The 20,786-nt window shown below is 38.2% G+C and overlaps 1 protein-coding gene across 1 annotated transcript in view; it reads left to right on the top strand.

Annotated features, from left to right (window-relative positions):
- The window catches only part of LOC129738498 (transcription factor Sp9), a 96,098-nt gene extending 93,544 nt beyond the window's left edge, over positions 1-2,554 (top strand). The window contains exons 3-4 of the mRNA XM_055729717.1: positions 47-840; positions 901-2,554. Coding sequence (XP_055585692.1) covers positions 47-840; positions 901-1,352 — 1,246 coding nt within the window. The 3' untranslated portion in view covers positions 1,353-2,554. The remainder of the gene's footprint in view (positions 1-46; positions 841-900) is intronic.
- The last annotated feature ends 18,232 nt before the right edge of the window (positions 2,555-20,786 follow it).

Genomic DNA, 20,786 nt, shown 5'->3' on the forward strand with positions numbered 1-20,786 from the left:
GGGGAGTTGATTCGTTTACACAGATTGGTGTTTCCATTGTTTGCAGTCGCCCAATAACTTCGTCCTGTGCGGCGTCCACGACGCCCTCCTACGGCAGTGACTTGTATTTCCCGGGAGCCACCACATCGCCGGCTTGTGCCGAGAACCCTCACATGCAGCACGGCATTCTGGGGAAGGTCGAGGGTACGACCCTGGGGTCCGTCTACTCACGGCACCCGTACGACTGGCCCTTCAATGCCGTGTCTGCAGCGACGGCTCACAAGACCGATAACATGAACTCCGCCGGCTGGTGGGATATGCACGGTGCTGCCGGTAGCTGGCTCGACATGGGCAGCGCCGGTATGCACGCGGCCACGATGGCAAATTACGCGGCCACCGCAGCCGTCAGCTCCGACTACACGACGCTGACCCACTCGTTGACCAATACGGCCCATCTGCTTGGCACCGGGCAACACCTGCTGCAGGATACATACAAAAGTATGCTGCCAAGCCAGGGCGTCGGAAGCTTCGGCTTGCCGCACACACCGCCTTCACCGGCACCGCCAACGCCACAGGCTCCGTCTCCTCGCAGTCAGCGTCGCTACGCGGGTCGGGCCACCTGCGACTGTCCCAATTGCCAGGAAGCCGAACGCCTCGGGCCGGCCGGAGTTCACCTTCGTAAGAAAAACATCCATAGCTGTCACATTCCCGGCTGTGGTAAGGTCTACGGGAAAACAAGTCACCTGAAGGCTCACCTGCGATGGCACACCGGCGAACGGCCCTTCGTCTGCAACTGGCTGTTCTGCGGCAAGCGCTTTACCCGGTCCGATGAACTCCAGCGCCATCTACGTACACATACAGGTGAGAAGCGATTTATATGCCCCGTTTGTAACAAGAGATTTATGCGAAGTGATCATTTAGCGAAACACGTCAAAACCCACGGTGGATCTTCGACGACCGGCGGCAACGGCAGTGGCAACGGCACTGGCACTGGGACGACCAAGAAAAATTCGTCCGACTCGTGCAGCGACTCCGAAGACACGCCTACGAACCAAAACCACGACCAACACCACCAACAGCAACAATCCGGCGGCGGTGGAGGAGCTGGCAGCGGGAACGGAGCACCCGGAAGCGGTTCCGGTGTAGGCGGTAGTCCTCCAGGCCCAGGTCACGTAATCGTCGGAGGCGGAGGTGGCCACACTATAGGCGGCATGCCACCCGGTATGACCGGTCCACCTCCGGGAGTCCTGGCCTCGATGGGCCATCCCGGTTCACAGCAGCACCCCGGTGCCGGCCAGCATCACCATGCCCACACCCCGAGCCCCGGACTGGAACACGTCAGCCAGCTGGACGTCAAACCGGGCATCGTCTGAGGTATGCTTGGGGCACCTTTCTTCGGTCATCACCACCAGGTTACGGGGCCCTTCTAGAGAAATCAATGAATAAGGCAAAAAGCAAAAACGGTACAAATGTTTCGGTTAGGTTTGACATAAAAAAAATTCTTTCATACGGTGGTATGACGGTTGGCGTGTTGCCAGATCAGCTATTTGTGATGTCACTAAGTGTAAATAATAATAAAAAAAAACAATTCATTACGCGTACCCGGCAAGCGGACGGTAAATTAAGAATAATAACTATTATTAAAACTACTTACAAACGTGTCTATTCTCGTAGTTAATATGTTACAAACAATTGAATCACCAACACTGTTAAATTATTTTTTTATACACACCATCAAACAAACAAACAAAACACCTTGCGTAGCAACCGAGTTTCCGATTGTGAGCGGAGTAAATTGTAAAAAAAAAATTAAAAAAAATTGCTAGGCGAAACCTTAAAATGAACTGTACAGATAAATTCGCTTCTGCAACTGTCAGGGTACATCCAAAATAAAAACAAATAAAGAGAAAATAAAAAACACTCCCCGTAGAATATCAAAGTACACAATTATAACAAAAAACACACATTCACAAAACAAAACAGCGCATTGCTATCTAATAAGCCCGGATAAATTTAATCTAAGTAAAGGCGGACGAGCGGCTTCAATCCGTCACCTGTTTAAGTGTAACATATCAACAAAAACAATCCAACAAAAGAAAGAGCTCCTAAACATTTGATCAGTAGAATGAAACCACAATAAACTATCTACAATTTCAAAACAAGTGACAACTGACAACAACAAAAGAGTTTCTGTTTTGTTACTTAATTTTCAAGCCAAATTTTGCGATTGGTGATCGGTGTCTTCTTTGTTGTTGTGCTTTTGAAACAGTAAAAAAAATTGTTAAAAAAAATTAAACAACAGCAAACCTTCGACGAGCTTTTATTTTAAAACAACAACAAAAAAGTAAACAAATGATCAATAGTGATTGACAGTAAAACGGAACACGAAAAATAAACGAACAAACAAGGACAAACTGTTTGAAATCTTATTCATAGAAAGAATCAAATGTATGTACGTGGTTAAAATAAGATAAACAATTATTTTAATAAATACCTCCCCCCCACCCCCTTCCCCCCCATTTCTACCCCTTCAAACAGATAACGAACAAATAGAGGAATAAACAAGATTATGATCTAATTAAACAAGGCTTCGTTGTTGGTATTTTATTATTTTTCAATGGTATCACAAATTCCTCTCCCAAGTTATTCTCGAATCTTCTCGATGTACTGGCTGCACGTGTTGAAAAAAAAAATTGTAAGTGTGCGGCACTGCCGTCAACCTCGTTTTTAAAGAGGAATAATTCTCAATTCAATCAAAGCTATCGAAAGATTCCCTTTATTTCAACCAAGTTCAAAGTTCAGATAGGTATTTCGATAGCAACTTGCTATCTTCTCCAAAAACGCTCACTGATGCAGATTACTTTGGAAAGAAAGTTTTGACTAGTGGGGTCATGTGAAATTTAGGGTAATTTGAGGTTGATAATATTCTTCAAGCTCTATTTAATAGAATTACTGTCGTTTACTTACTCAGAAATTTTAGCACAGACTATGAATCTATTGCTTCAGCCAATCGGAAGATTGGCAATACATTTTGATAGCAACCTACTTTGACAGTTCCTCAAGTCGAGAATTGATAAATCAGCAAATTTTGAGAGAAGTTTGGTAAGTACGAATATGGTATTGATGTAGATTACTTTGGAAAGAAAGTATTAGTGAAGTCATCTGAAATTTAGTGAAGTTTGAGGTTAAGAATATTCTTTAAGCTCTTTTAATAGAATTACTGTCATAATTAATGGAATACGAAAAAAGATAGCGTCGTGTATCTAAGAACTTATTTGAATCCCTTATTTCTTTAAGACTGTGACAGTGGTTTAAATGTTTTTATAACATTTCTTGAAACATAAAAGAACTTAGTTTTTCATATTGTAAATTTCATAACTTTGTTTGGTTTCTTTTTCTCAAAGATCAATAATCCTTGGGCCAATAACTTTCTTATTATCTAAGCCCAAAAAAATCAATTGGCTTTTCCCTTTTGGCCAAAAAATTCTTAGGATAAGCCCTAGCTTTATCTACATGATTCACGTCATACATTACCCGCTGAAACATGTCCGGACTTCTACATAGCCCAAAAGGTATTCGCTCAAACTCATGTAGGCAGCTATGGGGTGGTGGAATGTGTTGAATTTGGATGGCTTTTGAAATTCAGTTTTTACCAAATGTCATGTAATATATGAACTACAATTTAGTTGAACAATTGCTATTCATATTAAGAATAAGAGAGTAAGAATGAATTGGGTTTTCCCTTTTGGAAAAAAAATCTGAAGATAAGCCGTAGCTTTTTCAACTTGATTCACGTCATATATTATCCGCTGAAACATGTCCGGACTTTTCATTAGTCCAAAAGGTATTTGCTCAAACTCATGTTGGCTGCTTTAGGGTAGTAGAATGTTTTGAATTTGGATGGCTTTCAAAATTTAGTTTTCTACCAGTTGCCATGTAATTAAAAACTTCAATTTAGTTGAATAATTGCTAAACTTATCATGTTTGAGTAAAAACGAATGTAAATTCACAACCAATTCTAAAATGAAGCTTTGAAAAAAAAAATCGCCGTTTTCAACCTTACAGATGGTAGAGCCTGAACAAATGCAGTTAATTTTTCAAAAGATTATTACCTTGTCAGAAGGCTTTCATTTTACTTTTGGGGAATAGTTTTTTTTTTTTATGTTATCCCTAACCCACTCTTAAGTGTCAATATGACACTATTGTAAGTTTGGCGGCTTGTAACTTTATTCGGGTACATGCAAATAAAACCATTTCTCCACAAATTGACACTCCAGAGACTGTAACGGGTAAAATTTTCAGGGACGGATGAGGGTTAATGCACAAGTAAATTGCTCATAAACTTTAGTTATGGCAAACACGCTGGAAAATGGCCGTATCCAAAAGGTATTCGCTGAAACTTATCAGTCTCCACAGCTATTTAGTTACTACCCATGGCACAGTGGTCCAAAAAAGAAATTAATGTATTTGATGAGTGTGACTTATTTTACAACAACAGGTGGTCATTTCAACCGAAAAAACTATAGGGTGGTTCATAACCATTTTCAGTTGTATGCATTTTCACAATGTTTGATGAGATTCACTTTTCAATAGCCTTATAGTCGAATATATAACCTGCTTACAAAGCCTATTAAGCTCTATATTCGACTTAAGGGCTGCCCAAAAGCCACTTTTGGCGTGTATTTCGGCCGATATAGGGCTTGACCCTACTTTCGAAACACGCCAATGCGGAGCTGTCAAAATATTTTCCCTGCAAAAAAATAGAGAAAAAGGGTCGATGTTTTGTCGTTTTTCGCCCAAGCTGTTTTCTCTTTATCCTCTTCCTATCTCCCTCACACTCGTACTTTCTCAATTGCTGTTGGATAGGATCTGAAATCGAACATAGAATTTCTTGGACTATGCGTTGAGTGCTGATTTTGCTGCATGATCTATTTACGTCAATGAACGCAAATTATTCATTCTTGAAAGAAGATTTGAGGGTTACAATTCGAAGAAAAACTTCGTCAAATATAAAACAAATTGAAATTGATAAAGAAAAAATTATTGATAATAAAACCACTGGACACAAAATGTATGTACGCACTGCTATTTTATTCACAGCTCTACTTATCTGAGCGAAGTAAAAGCACGTAATGCTACTGTTTCGGCACTGCACAACCGTTCCGGAACCAGAAATCCGCACATCATCCAATGTTCCGATGATTGCCGTCGATTGCGATGAGTATTCCGAGTTAACTGACCACGAAAAAGCTAGCAGAATTCTTCATCATCATCCCCCGAACCTACAATTGCTTGGTGTGCTCAAATTTTAGGTTTACGGTGTTTTCCGGAAAAAATGTAATGCCAAATCGGGAACTCCATTGGAATAGATGCTGGCTCCAGATGCGTCGATTCAATACCTATTTTGCGAAGGATTTTCTAACCGAAATGAAACGTATCAAAAAAGAACTTTTAATCCGATCGCGAACACTTAAACAAATATTAGTACGCTTCTTCTTTTCGACTCATTTTTTTTTAACTTTCCTTCAAGACCCAGATTTCATTCATGTCAGTTTAATCCACAGGGCTTGAAAGCCCTGAAGCACCGCCTTAAAACCAATATGCGGCCTATAGTTACAATAGTGCCTAACGGCATTTAAAAACATATTTTTTACGGCTAATAGGTACTGAAGTGCTGTTATCTGTCCCTTACGCAGATTACAACTGGGTTTATTGGTTTATTGGGTGATTTTACAGCTATTAATCGTATTCTACGATTATTTTGTATGGGAGCCCTCTCTCCCTTGAGTGCGATGAACTCAAAACTCCACAGATACCTTTTCTTACTCGAAAAAATACTTCATGCCGAATTCCACATCAATCGGTCCAGTAGTTTCTGAGATTAGGAAGAACAAATATACAAATTCTTTCTATTTTTAAAGAGATTGTGACTATTTTGAGAACATTTCATACAACGATTCAATGGATTAACATATCTCCAGTTTTTTGATACTGTAAAGATTGTAACATGAGCTTTCAAATGCAATCAACGATAGAGAAAAAGAATTATTTCAAAACAAAAACAAATTATGGTAAACCGTTTTCAACAAAAGATGCGCATTATACTTATCTAAATTGTTGAGAAATAAATAATTTTCTAAAGATATCTTATGAGAATTATAATAAGAATTTTTCTGAGTGTATTTTTATTTTCTTATTTCGGATTCTGTATCCAGTTTGGGAAAGCTGCTTTGAAATCCGTTTTAAATTTGTTTTTGCAGATTGATTAATGATTTACGAAAATCATATGCATTTCCGATATTTTGATAATAATTTTCTTTCAGTGGGTTGAGTTTCGGGCTTCAGTCTCAAGTTTTTGAACTTACAAATTCCTACGGAAAATTGTTATACAACAAAAACTTTAAAACGGCGCACACAGGAGTTTTTCACCTAAAAACCTGGCCAAAACTCAAAATTTAAAATTCATTGATTACTTTTATGTTAACTTTTTTTTTGATTATTTAATAAATTTAGCAGCATGTACTGGTTTTTTTTGACATTTGATTTATTTAGAAGCTGAAGCAGCTGTCGAAACTTTAGTATTTTATGAGACAGAATTTTTCTACAAATCGTTGAATCAGCGCGACTAACTGAAATCTATGATAAAAACTTTCTTAAATGACTAGAAATGAAAATTTGAAATGGAGAACTTCAATGAAGGAATGTTTAATAATTTTCAGTATAATAGATGAAATTCGATGATTATAGAGCTAGTATTTATTTATTTTTCTTATTGAAACGTTGACTTTTGATTGATATCTTCAAAAATCATGTGCAAAAGAAAAAAAAATTGCGCATTTTTTTATTTTTAAGTTTGAAGTTTAAAAATATTGATAGTTTTTTCCCCCAAAAAAGTCACCTAGTGCTTCGTTTATTTTAAATTAAAGCCCAGTGAAATTCATGTTCTTTTTTGAATATTTTAAATTTTTATTTCACTTTAAAAAACAAATTGAATAAAAAATAAATAAAAACATAAAAAATAAATACATTATTTAAATAATGAATTCAGAAAAAAACCCACAACTAAAGAGTTTAAATTATAGATTCATGAATAAGAGCCCTAAAACATGGCATTTAACATTCTGATCTGAAATTTAAATTCGAAATTTTTTGTACATTTCAGTAATCGTAATGAAATTCGGAAACAAATGGACAATTCTTAAATCGAATTCAGGTGCAGAAAACAGATTAAAAATACAGGTTAAAAATTCAGAATATGATTTAGCTCGTAAATGAGTTTTTCAATCAAGATAAAAATATCAAATTGATTTTCTCCTTGAGGAGTTCAAGAGATCACAAACTCATGAGTTAGTTTGTAAATAGAGTTTCAAAATTTCAAATTTTTAATCAAAGTTAGTTTGTACACACAATTGAACTGATAATCACAAATATTAAGTTGAATTTCAGTTGATTAAATGTTTGAAAGGTTTGTTTTAAGCAAAAAATCTAATTTTTATTAAACTTAAACTCTTATCCCCCCCTCTTAAAGCGTTACGTAATATTGGAATGGTCCCTTATTTTATTTAAGCATAGATGGATTAAGTATTTTTAAAAGAATTGGAAGGCTTTCTTAAAAAAAAATATTTTAAACTCAAATCAAATAAGAATAACCCAACAGATACATGAACAAATTTCAAGATTGTAACCATCGATGAATGTGAAATTCATATTTTGTTACTTTAGGTTTCATAATACAAATTTAGCTCATTCGTCTCGCATCACTCGAGCCATAAAGTCGCGTTTTCAAGTTTCCCGATCTTCGCGACTCAAAGTGTAAGAGATCTCGTCCAAAAATCCGGGGATTCGTGCCGTCAGGACGGTTGGTGTTTTGTGCGGCGACATTGATTAACCCCAGCTCACAGAAGGGGTACAATCATCAATTGTTGGTGAATAAAGCGGTTTTTTCTGCCTTGCTGATCGATCACCACGAGGTCCGCCGCCATTGTTCGGCGAACTAAGAGTTTCATCATTACCTTCATCATCATCAAACTGGTCGTTCTCGCCCGAGACCGAGTCGAGAAGTGGCAACCATCTTGAACCAAAGAGGAAGGGCCTGCGCTCGTCTTGTTGGGTTCTTCGGCTGACGTTGTTTTGGAGAATCAACGGAGGACCACGTGGTTGGAGCAGTCCATATACACTGGAAAAAAATACCACTCTAATAAGTGCAAAAAATAGTGAGTTCTTTTTTTATTCTTTTTTCACTTTTACTTCCTCTATCTTATTTCCCTTTAAATATATATATTTCGATCATTTTGAGCTTCGCTCATATTTTCAACACGGAGAACATTCGTTTTCCCGTTGAGAAATATGAGCGAAGGCGGGGGACTATACCTTCCAACTGGGGATGATGCAAATGTCTCCTATGAAGATGAGGAGCATCTTGAGGATTCGGTTGATGCCGGTCCTTCAGATGCAAATCGTTCTCGGATGGATGACAATGTTGCATCATCCCCTGTTGAGAGGAGAGTCAACCGGCTCCGACAATATACAGAGGGCTCATCTTCCTCTGGGCCATGGGTGGTTTTCATCCGGCCCAAAGCGAACGGTAAACATCTAAATGTGGTTCAGATCACCAAAGATCTGGCGAGGTGGCCCTCTGTAACCAGTGTTACGAAATTGCGTCCGAACAAGCTGCGCGTTGTGGTGGCTAACTGGAAAGCCGCAAATGAGATTGTGGCCAGCAAGTTCATAAACCTAGAATATCACGTCTACATCCCGTCTCGAAACGTAGAGATCGAGGGCGTGATCACTGAAATGAGCCTACAGGCGGAGTACGTTAAATCCAACGGCGTTGGTAAGTTTAGGAGCCTTGATTCGACTTCGGTCGATATCTTGGATTGTCGCCAACTCCAAACTGCCACCGTCGTGAATGGAGTTAAAAAGTACTCCCCTTCGGCCTCATTCCGTGTGACCTTTGCGGGTACCGCCCTCCCTCACTACGTTTTGATTGACGGAGTTTTAAGATTACCTGTGCGACTCTTTGTGCCTCGCCCAATGGATTGTAAAAATTGCATTAAGTTGGGGCACACTGCGTCGCACTGCTGCAACAAGCCGCGGTGCCCCAAATGCGGGGAGAATCATGGGGATGGAGCGTGCTCAGCAATAGAACAGAAATGTGTCTATTGCGGGGGCTCACCCCATGAAATCTCTTCGTGTGAGGCATTTAAGAGTCGCTGGGATAATCAAAAGCGCTCTTTAAAGGAACGGTCAAGGCGGTCTTATGCCGCCATTTTAAAGGGCGCGGCGCTTCCGATCCAAACTCATTCGAGTAATATTTTTGCTGTATTGCCAGTTGACAATGTAGACACGGACACAGCCGACGAAGAACTTCCAGTTGTGTTTACTGCTAATTCCCGGAAACGTCCAAAACCAGCTCCTAAGAACACCAGAATCCCCAAAAAAATAGTCACGTTGAACCCTCCAGTCGTCGAAAGACAAAAAGCGCCAACTGTACAGAAAGAAAAACCATCTCCTCCTGGATTCCGAATGTGTTTTACACCTCAAAATAAACCCGAAGTAGCGGGAACATCTAATACCTTCAATCCCAACGTAGTTTCACCTGAATCAACTTCCCAAACGGGACTTTTTAAGTTGTCGGATATCTTGGATGGAGTTTTCAAGTTCTTCAACGTATCAGAATCAATCAGAAGCATTGTACTCTCAATGCTTCCTATTGTGAAGACATTTTTAAAGCAATTGATGCAAACTTGGCCTCTCATTTCAGTGTTTATCTCTCTCGATGGCTAATTTACGCCGAGAGGTCGGAGATATCACTGTGTTACAGTGGAATTGTCGTAGTATTATCCCTAAACTGGATCCGTTCAAATTTCTTCTTCATGAAACTAGTTGCGATATTTTTGCCCTTTCTGAAACATGGCTTTCTTCCGAATCAAACATCTCCTTCCACGATTTTAACATTATCCGTCTGGATCGCAACGATTCTTATGGAGGGGTGCTTTTGGGGATCAATAAGCGCCACTCCTTTTTTAGAATCCACCTCCCTTTATCAGGAGGAATTGAAGCTGTTGCATGTCATACAACTATAAGAGGTAAGGACTTATGCGTTGTCAGTTTGTACTGGCCTCATAGAGTTGCAGTGGATCGAAGTCACCTAGAGGACCTGTGCTCAGTACTTCCTGAGCCAAGGTTGATCCTGGGTGACTTCAATTCACATGGAACTGTCTGGGGAGAACAAATTGACGATAGTCGTTCTACTCTTATTTATGACATTTGTGACATTTTCAATTTAACAATTTTGAACACGGGTGAAAAAACACGAGTACCTAAACCTCCTGCAAGACCAAGTGCAATTGACCTCTCACTCTGCTCAAATTCACTATCATTGGATTGCCAGTGGAAGGTAATCTCTGATCCCAATGGTAGTGACCACTTACCAATCAAAATTACAATCACCAATGGGGCCAGCACTTCGAATCAAACAAATATGGCATATGACCTTACAAGACACATCGACTGGAAAAAATATGCGGACACGATTACAACAGCCATCAATTCTATGAATGTTCTTCCTCCTTTGGAAGAGTATAACTTCCTAGCTTGTTTGATACATGAAAGCGCAGTCTGTGCTCAAACGAAACCCATCCCAAATTCATCTGTACGTCGAAGACCTCCTAACCCATGGTGGGACAACCAGTGCTCCAAGCTTTATAAGGACAAATCAAAAGCATTCAAAGATTTTAGAAAACATGGAACCCTCGATCTTTTCCAAGCATATCTGTCCCTTGAAAATCAATTCAAAAAATTGATTAAAGGGAAAAAACTAGCACATTGGCGTACATTCGTAGAAGGGTTATCACGAGAAACGTCCTTGAATACCTTGTGGAAAGTAGCACGAAACATGCGTAATCGATCTTCAACAAATGAAAGCGAGGAACATTCACATAGATGGATATTCAACTTTGCACGAAAAGTCTGTCCCGATTCCACACCGAACCGAAAAGTTGTTCGGAATGTGTCCCTAGACAGATGCGATCTGGATTCCAGCTTTTCGATGGTCGAATTCTCACTTGCCCTCCTCTCTTGCAACAATTCAGCTCCGGGAATTGATAAAATCAAGTTTAACTTGTTGAAAAACCTTCCGGATGCCGCAAAATTTCGCTTGTTAAATTTATTTAATCAATTTTTGGAGCACAACATTGTCCCCCAAGAGTGGAGACAAGTGAGAGTCATTGCTATCCAAAAGCCCGGAAAACCAGCGTCTGACCCCAACTCGTACCGTCCAATAGCGATGTTGTCTTGTATTCGGAAATTGATGGAGAAAATGATTTTGTTCCGATTGGATAAATGGATGGAAACAAATGGTCTCCTTTCAGATACTCAATTTGGGTTTCGAAGGGGCAAAGGAACAAACGATTGTCTTGCTTTGCTGTCTTCAGAGATACAAATGGCGTACGCAAAACGTGAGCAAATGGCTTCAGTGTTTCTAGACATAAAGGGAGCTTTTGATGCAGTCTCAATAGAGGTTTTGTCAGACAAGTTGCACTCCCGGGGTCTGCCTCCTCTATTGAACAACATCTTATACAGCTTGCTTTGTGAGAAACATCTGAACTTTGCTCACGGAGATATTGCAGTTAGAAGAATCTCCTACATGGGCCTTCCACAGGGTTCATGTTTGAGTCCACTTTTGTACAACTTTTATGTAAGTGACATCGACAGTTGTCTCTCTGAAGGCTGCACTCTAAGACAACTTGCAGATGACGGCGTGGTGTCTGTCACAGGATCTTCCGAGTCTCATCTGCACAGACCTTTACAAGATACTTTAGACAGATTGTCTTCCTGGGCTTTGGGGCTTGGGATTGAGTTTTCCCCTCAGAAAACGGAGATGGTTGTTTTCTCTAAGAAACATAGACCTGCTCAACCTAAGCTTCAACTCCTAGGTAGGACGATCACTCAATCGAGGTGTTTTAAGTATCTTGGGGTTTGGTTTGATTCCAAATGTACCTGGAGAGCCCATATTGAGTATCTGAAAGGAAAATGCCAACAAAGAATCAATTTTCTCCGATCAATCACTGGCACCTGGTGGGGAGCCCATCCAGAAGATCTTTTAAAATTGTATCGAACAACAATTCTTTCAGTGATGGAATATGGTAGCTTTTGTTTCCAGTCGGCTGCCAAAACTCACCTCATCAAACTCGAGCGTATCCAATACCGTTGTCTTCGCATCGCTTTGGGCTGTATGTCCACAACGCACAACATGAGTCTTGAAGTTTTGGCAGGAATACTTCCTTTGAAAGATCGATACAATCTACTATCACTTCGGTTCCTCATCAGGTGTGAGGTCATGAACCCATTGGTGATTGTGAATTTTGAAAGGTTACTTGAGCAAAATCTTCGAACTAGATTTATGTCTATATACTATGTCCTCATGTCAATGCAGGTAAACCCTCCTTCGTATTCTCCAACTCGTGTTTGTAGCCCAGACTACGACAATTCTTCTGTCCAGTTTGATTTGTCTATGCAGCAGGAAATTCGTGGAATCCCGGTCTCGCATCGCCCTCTTCTGATTCCAAGAATTTTCGAAGCTAAATATAGACACGTCGATGCTGATAAAATGTACTTTACCGATGGATCACTTATAGAGGAATCAACAGGATTTGGAGTGTTCAACGAAATATATAGCGCCTCTCACAGTCTTCAGTCACCATGCTCTGTATATGTAGCGGAGTTAGCAGCTATTCACTGGGCTTTGGACAGTATCGCATCACGGCCTGTTGGGCACTACTACATTGTAACGGATAGCCTAAGCTCAGTTGACGCAATACGCTCAATACGACCGGGAAAGCACTCGCCGTTCTTCCTAGAGAAGATACGGGATATTTTGAGTGCTTTAACAAGACGTCGCTTTTCCATCACCTTTGTTTGGGTTCCCTCGCATTGCTCGATAGTGGGCAATGAGAAGGCAGACTCTCTGGCAAAGGTGGGGGCGACGGAAGGCGACACGTATCCACGTGAAATCGTCTTCAACGAATTCTACTTCTTGGTACGAGGGAACTCTCTTGTCAACTGGCAGCGCAAATGGGACGAGGATGACAAGGGTCGGTGGTTCCACTCGATTATCCCAAAGGTAAGCCTTAAACCATGGTTCAATAGATTGAACTTGAGTCGGGATTTTATTCGTATATTTTCCCGTCTCATGTCCAATCATTGTTCCTTAGACGCGGTACTCTATCGTTTTGATATTGCTGGCAGCAATCTATGTGGTTGCGGCCAAGGTTACCATGACATCGAGCATATTGTTTGGTCGTGCGAGGTCCATCTTGTCGCTAGAACGAATTTAATAGACTCCCTAAGGGCCCGAGGAAAACCACCCTATGTTCCAGTGAGAGATGTGCTGGCTGTGATAGATTTGGACTACATGTTCGAAATATATCTTTTCCTAAAAGCTATTGATCTTCGTCTATAATTCTTTTTATTTTCACATTTCCCTATCTATCTTCTATCTTTTCTTAAAAAAGTGAACTAGATATAAGCACACAATTGTTATCAAACAAAATGAGTTTGGCTCCTTAAAGCCTAAAGGTATGAGCCGTTTCAAATAAAGAATTTACAAAAAAAAAAAAAAAAAAAAATACAAATTTAGCTCACCATTTCAAAAAAAATTAGGACAGATAATCTAAAATTACGATTTATTATTCTATTAGACGACCCCCCTATGAGTCGGTTTTTCCTATGGCCCTGTATGTAGTTCTCTATCTTATTACAGTAAGAAAATAATTTTCAGATCTCAGAAATCTTATGAACCACCCTTAAATTTTAGTAGTCATAATGACTGGCTTTAGTCGTTGTAAAAGTTTGTCTAAGGCATCGAATACATCAAACTTAAGGGGAAGACGCGAATAATAATTGTTTCCGCTAAATTTCATTTCTGCTCTTCTATGCAGTGGTCGAAAATGGTAAAAACGAGATAGTTATTTATAACTTTTTTTGTTTAACATTTTATCTTCTAGGTGTCTTCAAAGAAGTTTTACATAATTATAAGCTCTAAAAGAAAATGTTATGATTTGTTTTTATTAATCCCTCTATGAAAGAGATAAAAAAAATCCAATTTCTAACCCGTCAATCTCTTTGCTGTCTTCAAAAAACTTATTTTAAATGAAAATTTATGAAGCTTTGTTTTGAACGACGAGTTTCTAAAACATTCATCTTTTGAGCTACAGTGTAAAATACAAAATAACCTTTAAAAGTCCGTTTTTTCATTATGACTTTTTTCTGGTAATTTTTAAATCTTTAGAGTATTCGTTTAATTTGTTCACATAATAAAAAAAAATATATATTTTTGAACAGTTGTCGAAAGTTTTGGATTGTTCATAAAGTGGAAGCTGAAATAGAACGTTTTTAATGCATTTTCTACACAAAACTCTAAAAGCTTACATTTCACATGCTTACAGTGAATGTATTTCGTTTTTTTGAACAACTTTCTTGAATGTTTTGAAGATTTTACCAGGAAAAAGTTATGACAGAAAAACTGATTATCAAAGTTTATTTTCATATTTTCCACTATAACTCAAAAGATGAGATTGGACCTACGAGGATAAATAAAAAAAATCATAACAAAAGTTAAAAGCAACGATCACGTCTTTCACATTTTTGACCATTGTTCATGAATGAGCAAACCCTCATAGTCATATATGACTAAATGTCAATTCACGATGACGTAATTCCCTTTTGTGGTGACAGTTCACAGGTTATCATTACAAATTTTAACGAACGAGAAATGAGGTGCGACGTAATTTTTCGTGTAGCTGCACGGTCAAGAAATTTTACTCAAAACTCAGTTTAAGGATAGCAAAAACCAAGTCCCGTTTTGTGAACTAAACTTTTGGTTTTTGGTTTTTTAAGGAAATTTTTTGATAATGTACAGAAAATTGAAAATTCTTAAAAAGTTCGAGAAGAACATTTGTGAAATGTTGTCAAAATCGCATGGTTTTTTTCTCAACTTTTTTTTTCAAAAATAATATTTTTTTGTTATCTTTAACATAGTTTTAAGTCAATTTTCGATAATTTTTTTTTATCATGTTTTTGATGCATTTGGCGTTTTCCTAGTTTTGTTTATATTTTTTGTTTATTTTTGACATATTTGCTATTTTTTCATTCTTAATATTTTTTTTTTTGCTATTTTTAGTCTTTGGTTTGTATTTGTTTTTTATTTTAATGAAATTTTCATCTTATTGTCATATTTGAGTACTTTATCATTTTTTGAATTTTTTTTGTTTTTGTTGGTCCTAATAAAGGAAAATTATAAGGTATCTTGTTTATGAAAACCGTTCGATTTTTGCACATGTGCCAAAATCGAATGTTGCCAAAAAACAAATGGATCTGTATTTGAATACGCATAATTTTTTTTGGTGAGCCTGCAATAGTCAAACTCTTTTTAAAGTCTTGAATTGAATGATTGAGACAATTTTCCTGCAACCTCTTTTCCGACTAAAATTGTTTTTTTTTTTTTAATTTTTTTTTTAACTGTCAAACTGTAATACCTTTATTCAACAGCTCATAACTCGATTATTCACATAATTACTAAGATACGGTCTTCCAGAGTTTAAAAAAAGCTATTCGTTTTTCAGAACAATTTTTTTTTTTGTCTGTATTATTTCAACCATGTACATCAATTTTCCCATTAAACCCTAAAAGTCTACTACTTGCTGAAATACTGCTGGTTCTTTTTCAAGTCCAAACGGTAACTCTTTAAACTCGGAAAGTCTCTTTCCCGTAATCTAAGTGTGAATTTTTCGAAAGATACGACTCCAACTCCCAATTGATTTTGATATCAACCGATCACTGATTATGAGTACTCTTGGAAGCACATTTCGCTTGTAATGCACACACACGTTCTATAATACTTCTCTGGACCATTCATGTTCGTTAAAAAGACGAAATCAGCCAATTGTGTAAATTGAAAATACAATATTTGTGAAAAATTTACGTCAGCAAATTCCTACGATGACACATTCGAGAAGTTGTCTCAATTATTCATTAACCACCGCGGAAACCAATCAATCGAAATCGAATTCCCGCTTTAAAAAAATCGCCACCACAATTAAATCATTACCCCACGCAATTCTCAACTCTCTCTCATCAGCCGTCTCAGCATTTCGTCCATCAATCGGTTGAAGGAATAACAAAACAATTACCGGCACACGCTGCGCGATTCGCGTTTCAATGCCTAGCCGTTCGATATCAATCCATCGGAAATAGGAGGGAAATTTTCATTCGTTTTTTTTTTCGTTTTCAGTTTGAAAAATTCCGGTTCAGTTTCTTGATTTTTCTCACCGATGAAGTTCGATTGTTGGCTTTTGGTTTTTCTTTCGTTCAATTTGCTGGTGGTATTTATATTAAGCAAGGAACGACCGGTCCAACCCCGTGATCAACCCTTTTTTCGGATTTTTTAATTATTTCTTATCGGGTTCCGTTAGCGCTCAGCAAAATAATGGGCTGGGGGACAAATTGAATTGATTTTTGTTTTTCGGTAAAAAAAAAAGACGGTTGAAATTCTTTCACGTGAGGTTAATGTGGTTTTTGTTTTCAAGGGAAAACAAACAATGACGACAGATGATATATACATGTTGGGGTTTTCTCAACAATATTTTTATTTTAAATAAATCAACAATCGACATTGTTCTTAGCAGGTATCGGTTGAACGGTTGAAGATTGAAGCAGTTGAGAATTGTGAGTTTGTGTTTTTTCTTCGTCCAAAAGGTGAAGTGCTAAACCATAACAATCGACACGTTCTCAGCGTGTGGCTGATAGTGATGTTTTGTTTTAGAGGAAAATCGACCGTTTTTAACGATTATTTGTGGTAAATATTGAAACTCAGATCGATTGTACTGTCAAATGTGAACAGAGCGATAGACATGAGCCGAGAATTCAATTCAAACAATTGGTGAGTTTAATTTTTTTTATCAAGAACCATGCCGTGCACACGACAAAAATTAAAGCGACAAACCTTTCAGAACAATTTAAAATTTTTATTGAAATAAAAAAGGCGGTTTAATAAAAAATGATTGCAATCCGTTTTAATTTGAAGGGATCTAAAAAAAATAACTTGACGAATTCATTGCAGAAAACGGTTACTTTTAATATTTAATATCGACAGCATAGCATTCAGGAGCTCAAGAAATGATTTTTTTTTTCTTCATTCGAGTATTTCAAGACTCTCAACTCAATAATATTCTTTTAAAAATAATATTTTCGAGAATTGGACGGAAAATCTAGCAGTGCTGCTAAATAGATTCTTATCATAAAAAAAAGAATGCTCTTTTCGGGATGTTATAACTATTTTCTAGCTTCTACACAGATCTCCTAGCTCTCCTGGGAATAAACAAAATCCCAGAAATACTCGAAGCCAATGCTAGTGTTAAATTACTAGAAAAATTTACTCGATCTAATTAGAAAAAAATGATCAGATTGAGGAAGGAAAACGATAGTTCTATCTTAATATGTATATTGTTTATTGTTTATTGTTTATTGTTTATAAAAGAACCATCTGACGTAAGTGTCTTAATGGTTTACTTAAATCTAGGTCTATCTAAACTTACATTTTTGAGTTTTCTAATTAGCTGTTTCTTAACTGGTCACTTATGTTAGATTCGATCAAGCGTTTAAATGTTGCAGTTGAGATATTGAAGTCAAAGAGAGCATAATTGCGTAAGAAGCTAATTTTTGCGGAACGTAAAGGGTCATTGCTGCCATAGCGTGTATTTCTCGATTCCAGTGAGAGCCAGTCACGGTTTCGCAGAGCTCTTTCTGGGGCATAAATATTACAGCGGGAGAGTATCCAAGAACAGTCGATTTCGTTTCTGAGAATTTTCGCCACAAATAGTGATTGACCGATAGAATGGCGATCCGACAGCGTGTGAAGGCCAAGCAGAGCGCAACGTTGTGCATAAGGTGGCAGATTTCGAGGATTATCCCACGGTAGATCACGCAGAGCATAACGAACGAATTTCCGTTGAACCGCTTCAAAACGCGCTACCCATGTAGCTTCAAATGGCCACCACACAAGATTTGCAGATTCTAGTATTGAACGGACCAGGCAGCAATACAGAGCTCGTAGGCAAACAGGGTCTGTAAATTCTTTACTCAGACGTATGACAAATCCCAGCATTCGGTTAGCCTTTTCAAGTGTAGCACAGTAGTGACGCTTAAATGTCATATGACTATCCAAAACAACGCCAAGGTCCTTTATTTGATCAACACGATGTAGAAATTCGCCCTGGATATTGTAGTCGTATAAAAATGGAAGTTTCTTGCGTCCAAATGTTATGATACTGCACTTTGAGACGCTTAAGGCCAGTAGGTTAACAGCACACCAAATTACAACCGTATCGAGGAATCGCTGTAATATCTGACAATCTGCCAAGCTGTTAACGACCAAAAAAATTTTCAAATCGTCCGCATACATGAGTACTCCGCATCCAACAAGCAGCATGTTAATATCGTTACAGAACAGGGTGAACAATAAAGGACCCAAATTACTTCCTTGTGGTACCCCTGAAGTCGGAATGAAATCTGGAGATTCTGAAGACCCAATTTTTACAGCGAGACGACGATTAGTTAGGTAGCTTTTGATCCAGGCGCATAATCTCTCAGATAATCCCAGGCGTTTTAACTTCAAAAGTAAAATTAAGTGATTCACTGAGTCAAATGCCGCAGTGATGTCCGTGTAAATTGCGTCGACTTGTTTGCCACAATCCATACTGGATATGCAGAATGATGTAAACACAGCTAGGTTTGACGTAACCGAGCGTTTCGGGAAAAAACCGTGTTGATTTTCCGAAATCCAGTTCCGGCAGGCTGAAAACATAACATCGTTGACAATTCTCTCTAAGACCTTCGAGCAGGCAGCTAACGATGTAACACCTCGATAATTGCGCACCTCTTGCTTATCACCTTTTTTAAAGATTGGGCTCATGAAGGATCTTTTCCAGGAGGCAGGAAACTGATGTTGTTGTAAGGACTTATTGAAAATACAAGTAAGGGGCTTTACAAGTAAAGTGCAACACTTTTTTAACACACACGCAGGAATTCCATCCTGTCCAGCTGAGGTAGAGTACTTCAAATTTTTTATAGCCTCGAAAACCATTTCCTCGGTAACAACAAAAACGTCGAGATTTAAAACATCGGTGGGCAATCGTGTGACAGCTGCGCTAATTTGATCTTCAGTTGGCGATTGAATTGAAAATACACTGGAGAAATGCATTGCAAAAAGATCACATTTGTCAGCAGGTGATTTAGCAATTCTGTCATATGGCTCAGTCTTAAACTTTTTTTTCATAAAACTGATTAAAACAATTAATTTGATAAAACAAGTTTTTTCGTTTGACAACAAAAAAGAAACACTACGAAAAGAATCTGAATGTTCTATTTTGCAATACTCATCATTTAGAACTTCCGTTTCGCCAGCTGTTGGCAGTAGCAAAACATCAGCAAAGAAATGACATGTTTTGAAACAATAGAATAGTTATTTGAAATATGATGAATAACCTGAAGTTTATCTAACCAACTTCTATCGATAGGGAAAATCTTTCTCAATTATTTCAAATTTTTTCAGCAAGTTCCAAGTTTGTCTGTTAAAGTACTTTGTTTTTGGGTCTTGGATTTTATAATTGCTAATTGCATTTTTTAGGCATTAAAAAAGTTTGAAATGTTTTGCAATACTTGTAGCGCGAACGAAAATAAAAAAAAAAAACCATTTAGGTAAGGTTTCATATGCAGTAGAGTTTTAAAATATTCATTTTAAATTTTTCCGGGGATCCCGAAAATTCCCTGGAAAAGAGTGGTAAAATTTTCCGATTCCCGGGATCGCGAAAATAGCCGGGCAATCGACACTATAATCCTGAAATATTAGGACAACTCTGGTTAGGAGAGCAGCGCCGTGAACATACCGAGGAAAACTGTGTTAGCTCTCAGATTTCTCCTAAACACAATGGGCAATATTTTTCCAGAAAAGGGAATTCAGCGGATGTGAATGATCTCACTTACTCTTACGCGTCAACTGTTTTTCAGAAAAGTCTGGAAGATTTTGAAAAAATGTCTGGAAAAGATGGATGGCGAACTTTAGAGGGGGCGACCTTTTTTTCTATGCCTATGGCAGTAATACTTTCCATGCTTAAATCCCTGATTGACATCCATCTACGAAGAATTCCTAACTTTAAACAAACAAACTCAAAAGTCTAAAAATATCTGGAAGAAATGTCAAAAGTCTGGAAGTCTGAAAACCAAAAAAAAATGTCTGACGAAAGTAAAAAAGTCTGGAAGTTCCATACAAAATCTGGAAATCAGAACAATCTTACTTTTGATTGCAGTGCGATTTATCTCTCCCCGCAGAGCTTGGACGAAAACAGTTGCACTGCACAGTGGACAAGCCGATCTGAGGAGTTTTGCCATCCATGCTGAAAGATAAACGAGTACATTTTAAAGACGTTCTTGCTCATGCATTTGGGTGTTTATATGGGAATCGATCTACTGAAACTTCATATAAAGTTATATAAATTTTCAACATATTCTTCTGGAAACAGGAATAAATATGCAGGTAAGACTTTTTTTTTTTTTTATTAGAGACGTTTTAACCAAATTTTGGTTATTCGCGCAGGTAAGACTTGTCAAAAAAAAAATTATGACTTGAGATTAGCTAGGAGCTCACTTCATAGCATGCGCGTTCCTATGGGGAGGGGGGAGGTGGTGAATCGCGGTGCCACCGACTGTGGTCTTGAGGATAGCATTCAAGCCTTCTAAGCCGGAGGTCATGA

This window comes from Uranotaenia lowii, chromosome 1 (genome assembly GCF_029784155.1).
Source record: "Uranotaenia lowii strain MFRU-FL chromosome 1, ASM2978415v1, whole genome shotgun sequence".
Taxonomy (NCBI): Eukaryota; Metazoa; Arthropoda; class Insecta; order Diptera; family Culicidae; genus Uranotaenia; species Uranotaenia lowii.